Here is a 17,143-nt window from a genome sequence, read left to right as displayed (position 1 = left end):
ACCGTGCCTTCCAGATGGTGAACTCTGCATCGGTCTGTCTTCCCGACGACTTGACGAGTCCCTGGTACTTTTCCCATGCAGGCTTGACCTCTTCCCACTCGATGGACACCACGCGATTCGGAACCAAGCGGCTGAGAGCGAAGCTGAGACGCTGGTGACGCCCGAAACGAGCGTCGAGATCCGATGTGACGTTATCGATCGCGGGAGCGATAACGTTAGCCCGGTAGTAAGCCTCCGTGTCGCTGACACCCTCCTCGGGGTCCGGCTGCGCTGTGGCGCGGATGGTGTTGCGTCCCCGAGCGATTCGCCTCTGGACATAACTAATGTAGCCACAGTGGAAATGCTAGGTACTAATGGATATTTAGACCCACCAATATTTTTTTTCAGCTCCTATACCCATGCTATCTAGCAATAAAATATTATGCAAACACTTCTTATATACCCATGCAAACCCACCACTGTCCAACCGCTCACCAGTGTGGTGACCCCTGACCCCACTGGCGTCTGGCGGTCTGCTGTTGACGGTTTGTTTACTTGGTTCAAGGTTTCAATAAATCGCGTTATTTATTTTTTTTTTGGTAGCAGTAGCAGTAGTAGCACTGCTGATGGATGATGGACTGACATTCATGGGGCGGAGGACTTTTTATCAGCTCACAACTTAATACCAGTATAACGCCTTTTGTGGCGACTAACGGAGCGAGCGAGAGGGTGGGCCTTGCACGTGCGAAATTGCGAGGGGGTACCTCCAACTGACTTGTGCACGGCACCTTACTAACCGGTCTCTAGCGATGTGCCAAATTTGAGCACAATCGGCCCAGCCGTTCTCGAGATCTGGAAGCGGCACTCTGCACGTGCGCACGTGCAAAATGGGTCCCAACTGACTTGTGCATGGCACCCTACTAACTGCTCCGTAACCGTGTACCAAATTTGAGCGCAATCGGTCCAGCCGTTCTCGAGATCTGGAAACGACCCCTGCACGTGCGCACGTGCAGCAGCACCCCAACTGTGGCACATGGATATGCATTGCCTAGTGGGTGCCTACCTACATGCCAACTCTCAGCGCAATCGGCCCAGTAGTTACCGAGATATTGCAACAATTACAAAAGTGACACCTCTTCGTTTTGCACGTGGCACGTTCATAAGGGGTCACCCACATGCACCGGGAATAGTGCAATACCTGGTAGAAGGAATGAAGCTACCCTACAAAAATTACCGCATGTAAATCGGTCAAGTGGTTGCTGAGATATAAGCCTCGCAAAAGCGTGACCACGGCCGGCCGGCCGGCCGGCCGGCCGGCCGGCCGCTCATACTCAGAAATTTCCGTTAATCTAAGGAAAGACTACGCTCGCTTCGCTCGCTCCGTAATCACGAATATGACAACCTTCGTCCTCCATTTATTTCACATTTTCTTTTCAAACACCATATTTTTAGTATTCAAGTTGTAGTTTTTTAGGGGGGGGGCAAAAAGATATGTTTGCCCAGAGGTTTTCCGTTTAGGGGGGGCAATTGCCCATTTTGCCCCAACGTAGATCCGCCACTGCGTGAGAAAACACAGCAAAACACTACAACCCGGTTTACATAGCATTTTTGACGAGGCTCTAGCTCGTTAATTTGGCGATAATTTCGATGCAGTGGTCTTCAAATATTTAGAGGGGATCATTTTGTAAATTGTTAAGCACCATTGGCATCTTTTGCAACATCACGGACGGAGATATAAGCTTGCAACAAACCCTATGTAAACCGGTCTTACATTACAAAACGCTTATCGGGCGAAGGAAAACTGCTACAAATACGGAATACCTTCAATGGTGCGCCCAAATGTGTGCCCATATCGCCTAAGCGGTATTTACAAAAATGGCGCAGCAATTGTCACCACGAGTAACTCGCGTCTCGCTGAGAAAATCTCATTATAGTTCAGTGGAAAATCTTCTCCGTAATGATAAAATTTACTTGTCTTTATGTCTTATATTAATTACACCAAAGTTGTTAAAAAAATGGCAAAATTATTGCGGCAAACAGTTCTATTTTGATGGTTTTGCCCTCTGTTGCGAAACCGTTGACATGACAATGAGGCCAGTTACAGTAGTGGCAGAACACCTTCAATTAAGGGGGGGGGGGGCACTGCCGACTTTTGGTCCCATTCTTTCCGTGCAACGCCCATAGGGCTTATGTTAAAATGCCAAATTCAAAGGGTGGCACGGTGCCCTCCCCGTTCCGCCGCCCACCCGCCGCCTATGCATCAGGCATTGAGGTCAAATCTGATGACATGAAAGCGAAAGGGGTTTGGAAGTCCTGTCGAGTGAGTTGTTATCTAAATCTCTAAAGTGAATCTCTAGCTTTATATTTTTATGAGTTGTACCTATGCTAATTTATGAAAATTGTAAAAAAAAACATGAATTTATTAGTCATAATTTCATCGTTCGTCAGAATTTATTCACGTAATTCGGAAATTGTCCCTCATGTCGAAAATGGGCCCTCTAATACAGTGACTGGGCTTGAACTGGGCCCTCTTAGGTCTGAAATGGCCCCTTTCTCACCCCTCCCCCTGGCTGCACGACTGGTGCTAAACTTGAATTCAAATAGCAAAGTGAAGTCTCATGCTAATAGTTTATTCTGTTTATGTGACTGTTCTATGTAGATTGTGTGACACCTAGACTGTAGTCATGTTAGTTAGGTACATGGTGTAGATTTAGATGTGACATGGGTGTGATCTGATAACTATATGTTTCAGCATTATCACTTATCAGCTACACAGTACACAGTATTGAGTATAGAACGTACTGAACTGAAGACAGGCTGGAATCTGAATCATGGAAATGTACACTAAGACGGTAAGTAATGTTAATGTCACCATGAGGTGTTGGACCTTCTTCATATTACAGCCCATCACTCTTGTAATATAAGTTATCCTCTCAGTCATCCTTGGCAGTTGGTATTTGATACTGCTGACTCAGTTGACACTTAACAGTGACCATCAATTGACCTCAGCCATCAATGATTAATCACATTGCAGATTTGATGAGCAAAGGATCTACCACCAGGTCAGCATGATTTTAAGTAAACTAAAAAGGCAGACATGTGCATTGTGCAGGGATCTGAGTGATGGATCTTTGATATCAGTGGATCCCAAAGCAAACTGTTCAGTGTAAGTTGGGATCTGTGATCCCACTGGATCCCATATGAAAAATTATTCCTGCATCTATGATCTCATAGGATCCGAAGGTAAGCCAAGAAGGAACTTGGATCCATGATCCAAGTGGATCCCATCATGCACAACATTTGGAACTATGTTTCCAAGCATTGTTATGTGCATAAGTGCCTCAAAACTAATAATTATGATGGCAATCACATAAAATTGTCATAACATGATTTTTCTGAGTTGCTACAAATCAATGTTTAGGAATTCTATACTGGCAATAAAAATGATCTATGCTCGGGGTTACATGAGCAGAGTTAATACGCATTACAAACGGACTACAATGGTGAGCGAATAGGAAAATCCGTTCCTGATACGCATTTACTTGCTCATGTAACCCCGGTATATGATCTCACTGGATCTCAACCCAAAATTGGGCTTTGATCTTTCATCCCTTTGGATCTCGATAAATTAACGAGCTGGATCTATGATCTCATCGGATCCGAGATCAGGATCTGTGGAATCATCCCCTATCCATTTTCTCGGACCCACGCACATGTCAGCTAGAAGGACCTCGTAATTGAGAAATGTCGCCAGAACGATACCGATACCGATGGCGGTGGTAGCCCCCCAACAGACTGCCGTAAACCGCTTTCAATGCCATTAAAACCTGGACATGGTTTATTTACCGATTTATCCACTGACTTGTCCCACCCATTCCCTCATCCGCTTTGGCATTTCATAGATCAAGATGTCCAGTGTATCCGCGCTGATGTTCAGCCACACCTTTCACAGGTTCATCATAGATGGCCTTGGGTTCATCTATAGTCCGTTTTCTGTGGGAGCTGGCTCAATCTTGCTGAATTCCTCCTTCATGATTTCCCCATAGGTTTTCGATTGGCATTAGGTACGCCAGAGGATTCGATTTGACTTCCTACTTCATTTCAGTCTTCACCATAACTTCAGCGCGATGACGCTTTGTCAAAGAGTTTCTTCGGTCGTAGTAGAAACCACGTTCAGGTGCGAGTTACGCCTGCCAAACACTGGCCCCTGGCGCGTCGCAAGTGTCAAGGTCAGGTGACCGGGTTAGGTCATCTGGCTAACCGACAGCTGTGGATAGCCTGAGGCACGTTCTTAACAATTTTTCAACAGTTCTAAAAGCGCATGATGGGATTTAGCTGAATGAACAAGGGGCAAATAATTTCCGGTCACCCTGTAAATCTTATGAGTCTGAATTATCTGGAGCACATGGGTGCAGTTCCATTCATTTTTTTCTGTTATATTTCAGGCACGCCTAAACATGGAGCACGGTTTCGTAAAATTTGTCGTTAGAAACCAGCTAGACAGAGATAGATACGATCAGGAGATGAGAGAGAAGATGGACCAGGTAATTGTGCAGCATGTCTTCTAACCACACTGATGTGGTTTACATTGATCATGTTTACATGTTCCAATATCTTTTACTCGGTTTCATTTCCGCCCGATTTTCTCTTCGAATTTGTTACTGGAATGCAAAGCTGTCGTTTGAAGTAGAAACGAAACTATCTAGAAAATACGTGGTCTGGATCCTGTCGAAAAAACGATCACCGAACTGATGACCTATTATCAGGTCAAATCACCCTTTACCGTTATGACTCCAATGAGACTGCGTAAGCCGTAAGATGTCCATCTATCATCCCGCATGTGTGCTGAGACGGCCCTCCTGGACGTGTTCTCTCGCTCTGCCCCGCTTCTCCAGAGGTCGTCGCAGACGGTGCCGGCGCGGAGGACGCGCCGAGTCCCCCGACGTCCGGACCGTGCTGTCTATACTCCGCCGGTGGCGCGGAAGCCGGCCGTGCCGCCTCGCGCCGTGCTCTTCAGACTGGAGTACTGCGACACCAGCAGCGGAGCGGTGCGCCACGAGTCCTTCTTGGAAGGTAGTGATACCCATGTAAAACCATATCGACAGTCGTCATATATGTCTTAAGGGTAGCTGGCATGCTGATAGGCAGCAATACTTCAGTTTATCTAATGTAGTCATTGCTCGGGGTTACATGAGCAGAGTTAATACGCATTACAAACGGACTACAATGGTGAGCAAATAGGAAAATCCGTTCCTGATACGCATTTACTTGCTCATGTAACCCCGGTAATTCTTGCGCTCTTTGTTTTATACTGGTCTACGATGAAGTCCGTCCATAATGCCTTTCTAGCACTGCTTTTGAAGGACTATTGTGCGTACTTATATGTATTTGCCATTAAAAGTTGTTGGTTTGCCAAGTTATGGTGTTGTATGTTACTTTAGCAGTAGTGCTGCTTGTTTGACTGCTTGTTACTCCTTGCTTCTATTTCTTTCTCACTGAGTTAAAGGCAGATAAAACTCGCAATACAACATCCGATGTTAGGTGCTCATCTCCATTCTTCTGCCTCTGGGCCGTAGGGGCGAACTGGAAACGCCTCAAATACGCTCTCATCCTGCGATCCCATGTTACAGGCACAGACCTGGCCGAGTTCTGCGCCTCGTTCGCCAAGAAGGCCGGCCTGGACGAGCAGCGGCAGCGGGCTCTTCTGGAGCGTCTGCAGAAGGAAGTGGGGCAGGACGAGTCAGAAACGCTCCAGTGAGAGCAGAGGGGCACTGGTATGCACGTGAGGGATGGCGGCAGGGACGGAGGACGTGATCTCATAGGAAGGCTAGACAGCCGACGGTAAGATAGTGCTATGCCCATGGTGGCTTGGGATGACGGTGTTGAGGGCACGACCGTTTGGTGGGAGCCCGTTCTGTCGGTATCTGAGCGTACGCGGTGCTAAGCGCTCTGTAGCGGACATTTTTTCCGATGAATGACTGTGATTGTGGTCCAATATTGGCGGCGGGGGCTTGCTCTGGTTTCCTGTGCGGTAGCAGAAGCAGCAGATCATGCTAGTCAAGTCCTTCGTTTTCGTTTCTCACGTTGTGTTAGCCCTGCAGTGTGTAACAGATGGTCCGTGAGACCGATTCGGGCGATGTCGACAGGGGACGACGTACCAGCGGAAGTCATATCGTTCAGTACTGCCGTGTGTCACATGCGAGGAGCGCGCAGAGGCACACAGTTTTATCATGGTTAATGAGTGGGTGTGCATGGTTTTCTACTAGCCCAAAGCCTAGAGAAGTTTAATTGAAGTTGGTCTGGTGCTTTACATGAACGTAGACAGAACTCACGACAATGCAGAGAGGCAGGAAGGCTTATGTAAACGTCGCGTTAGGCTGTTGGACTCGGAGTGATCAAATTATCATGCGACCTCTATAACTCAGGTACAGGCATCCTCACTACTCACATTGTGTGCAGATGTGCTCCACTACTTGAGGCTTTAGGGTTGCTTCCACAAAGTGGATGAAAAGGTGAACACCTTTCTGGTCATCTGACTGCATGTCAAGTGTGTTGTGTCTTATCTACAAATACATGACATTTCTATTCTGTTGTAGTTTTAGGTACTGGTATGTGGTATCACTGATATAAGGAGCAAAATGCACAATATTATTTCAGCAGTGGCTACTTTCGCATTCTGTTCTTGTCTCCGTCTAAGCCCGCTACCCCCTTCTCTCGTTTGCTTTTTTATATTTTATTTCCTTTCTTAGCAGGGAGTGCCGCGACTTATCTGTTTATTTCGTCTGGTGTTAACGTAAGGTTCTGCTAGTCGCTGGGTTTGAGCATGGATATCTCTTATCCATGGTTTGAGGGTGGGGGCACTCCTGGTCACCTGATCATGGGTGGCGGAGTACTTCGAAAAAAGCCCAGATAAACTTCACTTTAAATCACTGCATCTCGAGCAAATCGTGGTTGTATTTCGCACATGGTAGTAGTATCATGACAACAATGAGTGCATTTATGCATCATTCAGCCAAACCATATGGCACAAACTACTCATCCTCATACTCAAGATGAGAGAGCTTGATCTCTTTTCCTTTAGATTTGTGCTTAGGTTTGGTCTTAGGCCCAGTAGGTTCTTCAGGATCTGAAGGTTTAGGTAATGAGGACGAATCTCCTTTTTGCTTGTCTTTGGTTTTGTTTGTTGGCTTTTTAAATATTGGCCTTTGATCTTTTGATGTGTCTTCATCTGTTTCATCTTGATCTTTCCTTTTCTTTTCATCAATTTCACGAAGGAATGCCAGTGCAGCAGCAGTGTTGGACTTTTGTGTCAGTTGCTGATCTGGCACATCATCCAGTGAATATTTGGTAAACTTTGAAGGATTTTTCACATGCTCTGGAAGAGAGTGTCCACCTCTTCTTTTCAATGCAGGTCTTCTTGGGGGAGGCATCAAGCTTGATGAGCTACCTCTGTGAGGTCTAGAGCTTTCTTCAGTTGCATTTCTCCTGTGTTGGGCCATGTTTGAATGCTTCAAATCTTTCTGAGGATCATTTTTTAAATACCCATCTGCATCTTGAGTTGGTGAATACTGCACACCATTGAGAGCATCGAACAAGCTTCCGGCCTTCTCTTTAAAGGCATCTTCCTCCCCTGCCAACAAAAACCTACCACCTTGATCTTCCATCTCACAAAGTGTGCCAAGGCAGCATGTGTATGAGCAAAGGCGTGTGCAATGCCGTGCAATGTGCACGCACTAACGCCAGTACTTCATTCAGTTTCCCACAGCCGGTGGGGAGTTAAAATTGGACACAACTTGCCCCAATACCTTGACTTTAAACCAAATTGCCAGTCTGTAGTGGTCAGCCTCACTGTTCAGGTTATTCACAAGTCTTCAGCTTTCCAGAAAACCTTTCTTTTGGCTGCATCAGGTTTTCTAGCATTTCAATACATGTAAAAACCCAACAACATGCCTCTAACTTGCCTCCAACACCAACACGCGCTTGTTGCAAACAAGGACACTACGGACACCACAAAACCAATAAAAACACTGTTGCAAATTGAAATTGCGTGCTAAAGAGGAAGGACGCGTGTATATCACACCACGGTGAGATTTACATAATGCATCGCACTGTAGTGTAAACCTCACCCGGGTGTGATTTACACAATACACTACTCCTGTGTATATCACACCACGCGGAGTGTGATTTACACAGTGGGCCGGCAATGCGTAAATCACACCGGGGTGTGATATACACAATGTGCTCCTAGTGTGTAAATCACACCCGGGTGTCAGACCACGCAGCACCTGGGTGTGATTTACACAGTAGGCCCGGCAAATGCGTAAATCACACCGTGGTGTGATATACACAATGTGCTCCTAGTGTGTAAATCACACCTGGGTGTCAAACCACGCAGCACCTGGGTGTGATTTACACAGTAGGCCTAGCCAATGTGTAAATCTCACCAGGGTGTGATATACACTGTGTGCTCGGTAGTGGGTAAATCACACCTGGGTGTCAAACCACGCAGCACCTGGGTGAGATTTACACAGTAGGCACGGTAACAAGACACTTAACCAAACCTTAGACCTGACCTGACCTAACCTAACCTAACCTAACCTAACCTAACCTAACCTAACCTGACCTACTGATTTTTGCCTACCCGTGGATGAGGAAGAAGTTACTCGCATGAAGAGATTGCAAGCAATGGTAAGTCAAATATTTTAAGGTTAAGTGGTTGTGCATCAGGCTTCAGGCCTTCGGCCTGAAGCCAGATACACAACCACTTAACCTAAAAATATTTGACTTACCATTGCCTGTAATCTCTCCTAAGGCATTGCCTTCGGCACTGCACCGCTTCGCCACGAGCATTCAGACGTCGCTTTCCATATTGTATTGGTGCTTTTAAACTTGTCGGTCGGCAGCGAACCCACCGCTACCAAGGAAAAGCGAAAATGCGGGAAAAAGCGCCCGCGCCGACGGGACTCGAACCCTCAACATTCGTATCATGGTGCAAGCACCTTCACCACTAGGCCAGGCGGTCAGCTGATTCCGAGAGAGAGGACGCCCGGAATCCCGCCGGAATATTCGTAGTGCTTAGTCTGATCTGACCAATGGGCGAGCAGAGTCACTGCTCTGACCAATGGACGTTCAGCGTTGCTATGACGTCACATCGTGGTGAGATATACACACAGCTGCCCTCTCTGTGTATTCCTCACTCGGGTGTGATTTACACTACGTAGTAGATTTTGTGTATATCACACCGGGGTGGGTGTGATTTACACAAATGGCCGGTATTGTGTAAATCTCACCGTGGTGTGATATACACGGTCCCAAAGAGGAATTTTCAAGCGTAGCAAGAGCGCTGTTTTTGTCTTAATGGCAAAAGAAAACTCTTGCTATACTACATTTCTTGTACGTCATTACAACGCAAACCAATCAATGTCAAAATGACTATTCGAAGTGACCAAAATCTGAAAGGTCATTGGTAGATCGCTCCTCCGGATGAATGACGTCATTGGCTTCGTAAACCGTTCGAATTTCATTTGCAGACTACGGAAGACGGTGGTGACCTTTGCTTGTGTCGGGCTTGGTGTCGTCCAAGGCCAGTGTTGGGGCAGTGTTGGTGTCGTCTGTGTGTTGCGCTTGCTTGGTGTTGCGCGTGGAAATTGTGGTGCTAGTGCGGTTGGCATCTATATGCGATAATCCTAGGTGTTTTCTGAATCGTTAAGTCAAAAGAAGATAAGCGATAATAGGGTGCTAAACTGCTCTCGTCATGAATGAAAAGAAGAGAAAGCAAAAACAGTATTATGTCAACCAAGCAAAACGTGCCAGATTTGAGAAAAGAAAGCTTCACCCAGGTCTGAGGGGCTTTCTCTGCACAACAAATAATAAGGAAAGAGAGTGTGTCCGTGAAGCCTATAACATCCTTAACGAGTATGCAAATCAAATGTATGGTGCAGAAGACAGTGTTCAAGTGAGTCCTGCTCTCCTTTGTGTTAGAGTGTTAGATACTAATTATATGCACAATTATAAGGCAAATATATGGTTGAGTCATTTTTATGATTGCTATATTTTGTTTCTTTATGAATGACTGAGGTGCCATAACCCATAAGTGGATATTTGGGACATGCTTATATCCCTTCTCCTTATTTGATGCCAACATCAACCTTGTTTCAGGAGGAGGTAGCAGCAGCTGGGGGCACATCACAGGATGTGGAGCAGAGTCTGGAGGCAGAGCTGGCAGCTCTGAAGGAGCAGAAGGTTTCCAAGGAGCGGAGATTCCAGCAGGTGGAGAGCGGCGCCAAAAACTGCATCTTTATAAGCACTCAGGTGCGGCAGCTTGTTGGGGACAATAACCTACTGTATATTATTTGGTTCCCCCAAAGTTTTCCCCTCTGGTCCGATAGCATGACCCTTGCCAGCATGGGGGGGTTTGATCCAACCCTCTCCTAAGGTTTTACACGAATAACTTGTGTAAAAAACGGCCTATCACGACGAAATGTTCAGTGCTCTCGCATTTCTTAATTTTACACCTACCCTGAAAATTTCATGACCCAAATGACCTTTGACCTGTAACCTACTTTCCGAGACCATGTTTGGTCGGAATCGCGATTCCGCGTGTGTCTGCTCGAGTTTGTCGCGCGTTTGCAAGCATAGTTCAAACATGTGATTTGATGCTGCTCCCATGCATTAGGGTGGACGTCAAGGTCACCTGAAGGTCAGGTCATTGACCTTTGGTGACCTCAGCTCCTTTTTTGGGGTTTTACATGTTTCTAAGCTAGTTTTTGGAGCTGAGTTCGAATTTACAGCCATTTAAACATTTACGAATAAGTTTTGGTGCCTTTCGTAACATAATACGAAGCTGTCAGAAGCGGTTGACACGTACTACGAATGCCTGTCACGACCCCTACTGGTTGACCTGACCTGACCTGACCCGACCAGGGCTAAATGCTTAAAGACATCATCTGTGATCAAAACTAACACGATATTCGTGATGAGCACCCCAAAAACCCCATAGCAGCCACACTTTACGACTTTCTAACAGGTCCCGATTTTCCCGACTTTTTGGTCATTGACCTGACCTGAAAGGTCAACCGATGACCTTGGACCTTAAAATTGGGTATCATCGGCTTCCTCTCGTGACGGGCAACACACTCGTTTTTTTTCGCAAAGCTCTAGCTCGTTCAGGGGCCAAACGCGAGGGGGGTCGTACCCCCTTGTGCCGTCAAAGGACGCAAAATGGCCTGTGCCGGCGAGGGTTAATGTGGACGTTGTGGTTTTCATGCTACGCACACCCCTGAGGATGTTGCTCTCTGTCTATTGTGACCATTTCTCACGCACTCTGACCTGGTGACAGCTCAGTTCCCCTTAATAGCGAGTAGCTACCTACCACTCCTCTCCTGTTGTGACCACGTTGCACCTGTTCCCGGCAGCTGGAGCAGACAGCACCGCTGGTGGAGCGGATAGCACGCGAGATTCGCGACACGGGCACCCAGAGAACCCGCTACCTGCTCCGACTCATTCCCGTCCAGGTCACATGCAAGGTAACAAACGCACGTGAAAGGCCTGGGTAACTGTGGATACTGCTCTAAGGGACTTGTTCATAAAGTCAATATTTAACCCTGATGACTCGTTTGTGGTGAACGATGAGTGTCATTCAGTAAAGTAGTGATCGAATCTGTAATTTGTCAAATACTACGGTTTTTGTGTAGAATACCGATGTCGCCGACCTTGAGGATCTGGCTGAGGCCGGGATATTTGATTTGTAGCACACACAAAAAAAAACAGACGAATTTTGAAGAATTTATTCGGGACGATAGACGATGATCAACGGTAGACGAGAATGAATTGAAGAACACAGTAAATAAACCGATGTGATGCTGTTGTCTCGATCTGTACTCTGTGCGACAATGGCGTTCAGGGACGCGTAACCTTTCTTTCCCGTGTGGTGTTCTAATAGTCTGGTTTGCTTAGGCGACGGAGGAGGACATCCGGGCGTCGGCCGAGTCAATGATCAAAGAGGCATTCACTGAGATCGGCGTCAGCTATACGACCGTCTTCAGGTGAGCTACTCCGTGAGCTACACTACTGTGTTCAGGTGAACTACTCCGTGGGTCATACTGCAGTCTTTGGTGGGCCAGTGAGCTACACCACCATATGCAGGTGAGCTTAGTCGCTGTTCAATATTCAGGACGTGAGCTAAGGTAATGTCTCAGGTGAGCTAAAACATTCAGGTGAGCTAGTGAGCTAATCCGCAGTCTTCACGTAAGCCAAACCAACGTCATCAGGTGAACCACTCCGTTATTATCCATAGACACTGGCACTGCTGTTTTTTACGTCAGGTGATCAAATCAGCTACACCACCGGCTCCAGGTGAACTAGGTGAACTATTGATAGGCTACCGATTCAGCTGTCAGGTCAGTAGACCGTCCCTCAACGACAATCGGTCTGTAGCGCGTTGTTTAGTGTCCTTGGCCGCTACTTCATATGATATCAGAACGCGTGTTGAACGGTGATAATAATGCTGGTTTATTAGAGACTTGATATACGTGCGTCACGGAACAAAACCAGAAACGGAAGAAGGAGTCGCGTCGTTGGAGTGGAGCTACGGAAAACATATTATTAGTTACTACGGTTTGATAACAGATTGTCGGCTTAGTTGATAATTTACATATGAAATAATTTACTATGAATGATTGTGAAGCGAAGCAATGAGTGTGATGTATGATTAAAATAATTCTATTCTACTGCGTGATACTGGATACTGAATACTGATCGTCACATCTGGCGCCACCTCGCGGAGCATATAAAAGTAGTCACCGACGCAGCGGTGATAGATGGCGCAAGTGATTAGTGAGGCCCGGCGCAGAGCCGGTAAGCGGCAGGGCCGGTGCCGGGACTACAGGTCCTATTTATGACAATTTACAGTTCAGTAGACCGTCCCTTATTGACATAGGGCAAGGTACGGTTTAGTAAACTTTCCCTCACTGACCTTCAGTCCTGTTTATGACAGGTCACAGCCCGGGAGACTGTCTGACCTGCGTGAGTTACACTGACCTTCGGTCCTATGTATGAAAGATCACAGATCAGTAGATCATCCCTCACGTCCTGACCCTCCGTCCTCTCGTTCTCAGGTCGCGGAACGATGCACACTGTTTGCACAGTTCCTCACTGACCTTATTCCTCCCTCTTTCTGTCTCCAGGTCGCGAAACCAGGCACAGTTCCTCACTGACCCTACTCCCTCTCGTTCTCAGGTCGCGGAACCAGGCACAGTTCCTCACTGACCCTACTCCCTCTCGTTCTCAGGTCGCGGAACCAGGCACAGCACTGCCGTGCAAAGGCAAAAACTATTATGTCGGGTCAGAGGCCATTACCTCAGGTCAGAGGTCACCCGAACATAATGGGTTTTGCCTTTATACGGCAGAGCACCTCACTAACCCTACTCCCTCGTTGTCTCCAGTTCGCGGAGTCAGGCACAGTTCCAAATCCAAATCCAAATCCAAATCCAGTTTATTGAGGTCTCCATTCAAATGGCTTTTCAGCCCTCTCGTCGTGTACATACAAGTATTAAAATTCGCTGACAAACACGTGAATCATTACGCAGTACGTACATAAAAAGGCTAAAATCAACGCAATAGCGAAACACTAAACACCAAAAGAAATAAAAGACATCTAAAATACATGGTTTTTCATCCGCTGCCGACCCCGCCAACGCTGTTCCACGTGGACACAGATCTGTAAGGGAAACAGCGCCTCGCTCGTTCACTCTTAATTTTAGGTAGCTCCAACTGATGTCCGTGGGAGCATCGGGTGTGTCTCTGTGACACGTCCGAGCGACGCTGCACAACTTGGGCCAGTGCAGGCGGCGCGTCAAGCGCGGCGGCGCGTCAAGTTCCTCTCTAACCCTCCTCTCTCTCGTTCTCCAGGTCGCGGAACCAGGCACAGCTGTCTCAAACGGACGCCCAGTCGGCCATCAACAGTCTGATCGATGCTGTATGTCCGACCGCCCGGCTCGACCACAAGACGCCCACGCTTACCGTGCTCATGGAGGTGATCAGGAACGTCATCTGCCTGGGTGTCGTGCGCGACTACTTCGCGATGAAGAAGTATAACCTGGTGGAGCTAGCCAAGGCGGCTGGGGAGGAGGGCGAAGGAGGGACGGGGGAGGGTGAGACGAACGCCGAGGCGAAGGGTGAGGGAGGCTGTGATGAGACGGACGGGAAGAAGGAGAGTGAGGTATGTGATACGAGTGATGGCGCGGGAGGGACGAAAAGCGCGGGGGATGGTGGCGAAAGTGGCGAAGGAGCGACGACCGAGGCCAAAAGTGACGCAGAAGCGGCGACCAAGGACGAGGACGGCGCAGGGGCGGTGGGTGGCGATAGCGCTGCTGCGGGGGCGACAGCGGGGTCGCCAAAGGCGTCTTCCGACCCTGTGGAAGGGGACAATGGGCAGTCATCGGCAGCGGAGGCCGAAAGCGCGCAGGAGCCGACAAAGCGAACGGCGACGGAGGAGCCTCGCGCGGCTGACGCGCCCTGAGTCTCGGGATCTCGCCGTGGTGAGAAGTGGCGTCATCCGAAGGCAGTCTTCACATTAGCGTAGACGGCGCCTGCTGAAGAATTCATCGTTAAATGTTATGCAGATGAAGGCTGTCGAGGGACTCAGCACAATAGAGGCTTGCCCACAGAGTTAAAGCCCTCTCATGCTCGTCTGCCGGCCCAGATTGTTTGCTGACGAGTCCTGCTGGTTGTGTGGTGAAATGTTGGAATAATCGCCACGCGCCTGTGGATGGGAGTGCCGGCGTGTTTTAACCCGGACGTTGTCGGCCCCCGATAACCTGCTTTCTGGTAATTGAAATACAGTGACATTGCTGGTTTTGTTGTCCACAATACACCCGGGAAATGTGACGTTTCGATTGGATTTGGGATCTGGCGATATAAAATATGCGCTGCTTGTGTAGGTAGGTTGTGTAGGTATTTTTAGCTGGTAATGGTAAGCCTTCCTTTTCATCACACCTATCGTTTCGCTTGCATTTCGCAAACTTGGCGTGCTCATGGAAGAAGCATTTATAAGGTGGCTGGTCCCAACATTCCTTTACTACGCTGGTCTCCCCCCCCCCCCCCGCTTATTCGCTTGTGACCCATTTGGCAACTAAGCGGGAACCGACACCTACTCGCGCGGGAAACGTTCCCTGCATATTGCGCAATTGTCTCCGCTGCGCCATCCGGCGGCGTCGAACGAAACGTTTGCGAAACGTTTTGAGGTGTGGGCACTACTTTGATGGCGAATGACTATTGATGTGCTTCGTCTGATAGCATCGGCCAATAGGAGGCCGCGTTTTCATGACGTCAGATGCTCATACGCGTGTCGTATATAAAGAAAGTTGGACTTTTTTCGTCGAGAGATAGCGTTGAAGAGGCGGGTGATCGCTGTTCGTCCGTTCTTCGGATTTCAAGATATATTTAGCTGGTAAGCTACTATTCCTAGCGTTGCACATCATGGCAGACTTGTTCCCCGATATCAGACTTTTCGACGAGCTTGAGTTCCTTCGGTTCAGCGATGAGCAGTTCGCATCTGAAGTGATTCTCCCAGAAGACTCAGACACTCAGCAAACGCCACTGTTTTCGGCTGCGACTCGGAAATCTACCATGTCCCAAAGTGATTTTATCAACAGCCCGTCGTCGTCACCCCGCACACTCACTGAGCTGAAATCTGTTGTTGCATCATGTACTGTTGGGATCTATCGTAGCCCTGAGCCAGAAGCGAATGATGTCCGGTTTGAACCTGTGGCAGATAAGGAGAAAACGTTGAATGAAATGGTAGCAGCTTCCAGTGACAGAGATGCTTTAGGTCGAGCCATCAGCTGGTCGTATGACAGCGCTGAAGAGGCAGATGTCACGTCACCAGTTTCCTTTTCAGCCATCTCCGAGAGGTCTGCGGAGGAAGCCGGCATGGAGCTCATCCAGTCATCGGAGGTTTCCCAGACTGAGACCGCCTCTCCAATGGAGGATGCTCCTATGGTCAAGCACCCAAAGGAAAGGAAGCTGAAGGTGCTTCGCAAACCTGCAAGTACGCAGTCGCCAGTGCATACATACAGTAAGCTTGATGCAGCTTTGTGCAAGAGAAAGCTCTCTGTCACTGATGAAAGTTCTGGAATTGCCAGATTCAAGACAACTAGGAAAACCAAGAAGTACATGCAGAAGCCGTACACTGACCCGAACCTGGAGCGCACTCGACTGAATGCCATCAACGCCAAGAAGAACCGGGACAGGAAGAAGCAGGAGATGATGATGCTCAGTGAGAAGTGTAACAACCTCTCCCAAGAGAACAGGGAACTGGACAGGAGCAAGAGGAGCCTGGAGGCTCGGCTTCATGCCGCCGAGGAGGAGATAGCGTTCCTGCGGAGGGCTCTGCTGGACCAGGTCGGCCATGCGAGGCCAGCTCTGGGCGATGCCCTGAAGTCCCTCGGTGGAGGGGACTCGGCTCCGGCAGGTGTGTTTGGAGCAGTGGGGAAGGACATCTGAACCAGGGGTCTGGAGTGTGTCGTTGTGCCCCAGAAAGTGTGTGGGAACCATGTGTTTGTCAACCGCCCTGTGCAGTGATATGCCTCTCACGGAGCAGTGAGAGGCCACTTCTGTCCAGTCTTGAATGACTTACTGAAAACTAAAGCTGTTGGTAGGAGTGTGTGCGTGTATGCTGCATGCATCATTGTCTTGTTTTTAGCCATCTGCCCTTCTTCTAGGTTGATGCCGCTGGTCATAGATCCAGAGCACCATGCAAGCTGTCATGGATACATCTTATTTATAACAGGTTGGTATACAGGCCCCTTCAGTGACACTGTCCTGACAAATGCTAAGCTTTGATATCTCATATCTTGCAGACACTGTTGATACTCCACTGCTAATTTTCCCATGTTTTGCACCTCTCCCATGAATCAGATGATGTTTGGCTATGTTCTTTCCAGCACACCTGGGCCTTCTACCTCCCGTGGAAGAGGATGAGAGGTAGTATGCCAGTCAGGTGGTATCATTAGGTTTTGATTCATTCATTCATGAAGAACCTCCATGTCATTTGTCTCATCATTGCAGCTTGTACAAATGGCTGCTGTGGCCACTTAGCTGCTCAAACTGTGATACTTGTACATTGTTTGTGAGAAGTGTAATATAGTGTTCATGTCATCATCAA

The 17,143-nt window shown here is 48.1% G+C and overlaps 2 protein-coding genes across 6 annotated transcripts; both read left to right on the top strand.

Moving 5' to 3' along the window:
* The first annotated feature begins 1,864 nt into the window (after positions 1 to 1,864).
* On the top strand, positions 1,865 to 6,567 carry LOC122391535 (UPF0561 protein C2orf68 homolog). Of its 4 annotated transcripts, none has more exons than XM_043385565.1 (5): positions 1,865 to 1,933; positions 2,732 to 2,831; positions 4,425 to 4,523; positions 4,875 to 5,052; positions 5,610 to 6,567. In XM_043385565.1, the coding sequence occupies exons 2-5, from the start codon at positions 2,811 to 2,813 to the stop codon at positions 5,735 to 5,737; spliced, it is 426 nt and encodes a 141-aa protein (XP_043241500.1). In that variant the 5' UTR covers positions 1,865 to 1,933; positions 2,732 to 2,810; the 3' UTR covers positions 5,738 to 6,567. The 4 variants fall into 4 exon arrangements, with proteins under 4 accessions (XP_043241500.1, XP_043241502.1, XP_043241503.1 ...); XM_043385566.1 differs by having other exon boundaries at positions 1,877 to 1,912; XM_043385567.1 differs by lacking the exon at positions 4,425 to 4,523 and having other exon boundaries at positions 1,874 to 1,933.
* Positions 6,568 to 9,189: 2,622 nt separating this feature from the next.
* On the top strand, positions 9,190 to 17,143 carry LOC122391534 (THUMP domain-containing protein 1-like). Of its 2 annotated transcripts, XM_043385562.1 has the most exons (6): positions 9,190 to 9,934; positions 10,138 to 10,290; positions 11,394 to 11,504; positions 11,935 to 12,023; positions 13,888 to 16,768; positions 16,923 to 17,143. In XM_043385562.1, the coding sequence occupies exons 1-5, from the start codon at positions 9,734 to 9,736 to the stop codon at positions 14,495 to 14,497; spliced, it is 1,164 nt and encodes a 387-aa protein (XP_043241497.1). In that variant the 5' UTR covers positions 9,190 to 9,733; the 3' UTR covers positions 14,498 to 16,768; positions 16,923 to 17,143. The 2 variants fall into 2 exon arrangements, with proteins under 2 accessions (XP_043241497.1, XP_043241499.1); XM_043385564.1 differs by lacking the exons at positions 9,190 to 9,934; positions 10,138 to 10,290; positions 11,394 to 11,504; positions 11,935 to 12,023 and having other exon boundaries at positions 15,226 to 16,450; positions 16,701 to 16,768.

Source organism: Amphibalanus amphitrite, unplaced genomic scaffold, assembly GCF_019059575.1.
Source record: "Amphibalanus amphitrite isolate SeventyFive unplaced genomic scaffold, NRLGWU_Aamphi_draft 000443F_arrow, whole genome shotgun sequence".
NCBI classification, from domain to species: domain Eukaryota; kingdom Metazoa; phylum Arthropoda; class Thecostraca; order Balanomorpha; family Balanidae; genus Amphibalanus; species Amphibalanus amphitrite.
Note: the sequence above shows the minus strand (reverse complement) of the source record. Positions and strands in the feature narration are given on the sequence as shown.

Coding starts and splice junctions, on each gene's coding strand:
- LOC122391534 (XM_043385562.1), top strand. CDS start 9,734: ATGAATGAAAAGAAGAGAAAGCAAAAACAGTATTATGTCAACCAAGCA. Junction 10,291..11,393: donor GCATCTTTATAAGCACTCAG/GTGCGGCAGCTT, acceptor TGTTCCCGGCAG/CTGGAGCAGACAGCACCGCT. Junction 11,505..11,934: donor CCGTCCAGGTCACATGCAAG/GTAACAAACGCA, acceptor TGGTTTGCTTAG/GCGACGGAGGAGGACATCCG.
- LOC122391535 (XM_043385565.1), top strand. CDS start 2,811: ATGGAAATGTACACTAAGACG. Junction 2,832..4,424: donor TGGAAATGTACACTAAGACG/GTAAGTAATGTT, acceptor GTTATATTTCAG/GCACGCCTAAACATGGAGCA. Junction 4,524..4,874: donor TGAGAGAGAAGATGGACCAG/GTAATTGTGCAG, acceptor CCGCTTCTCCAG/AGGTCGTCGCAGACGGTGCC.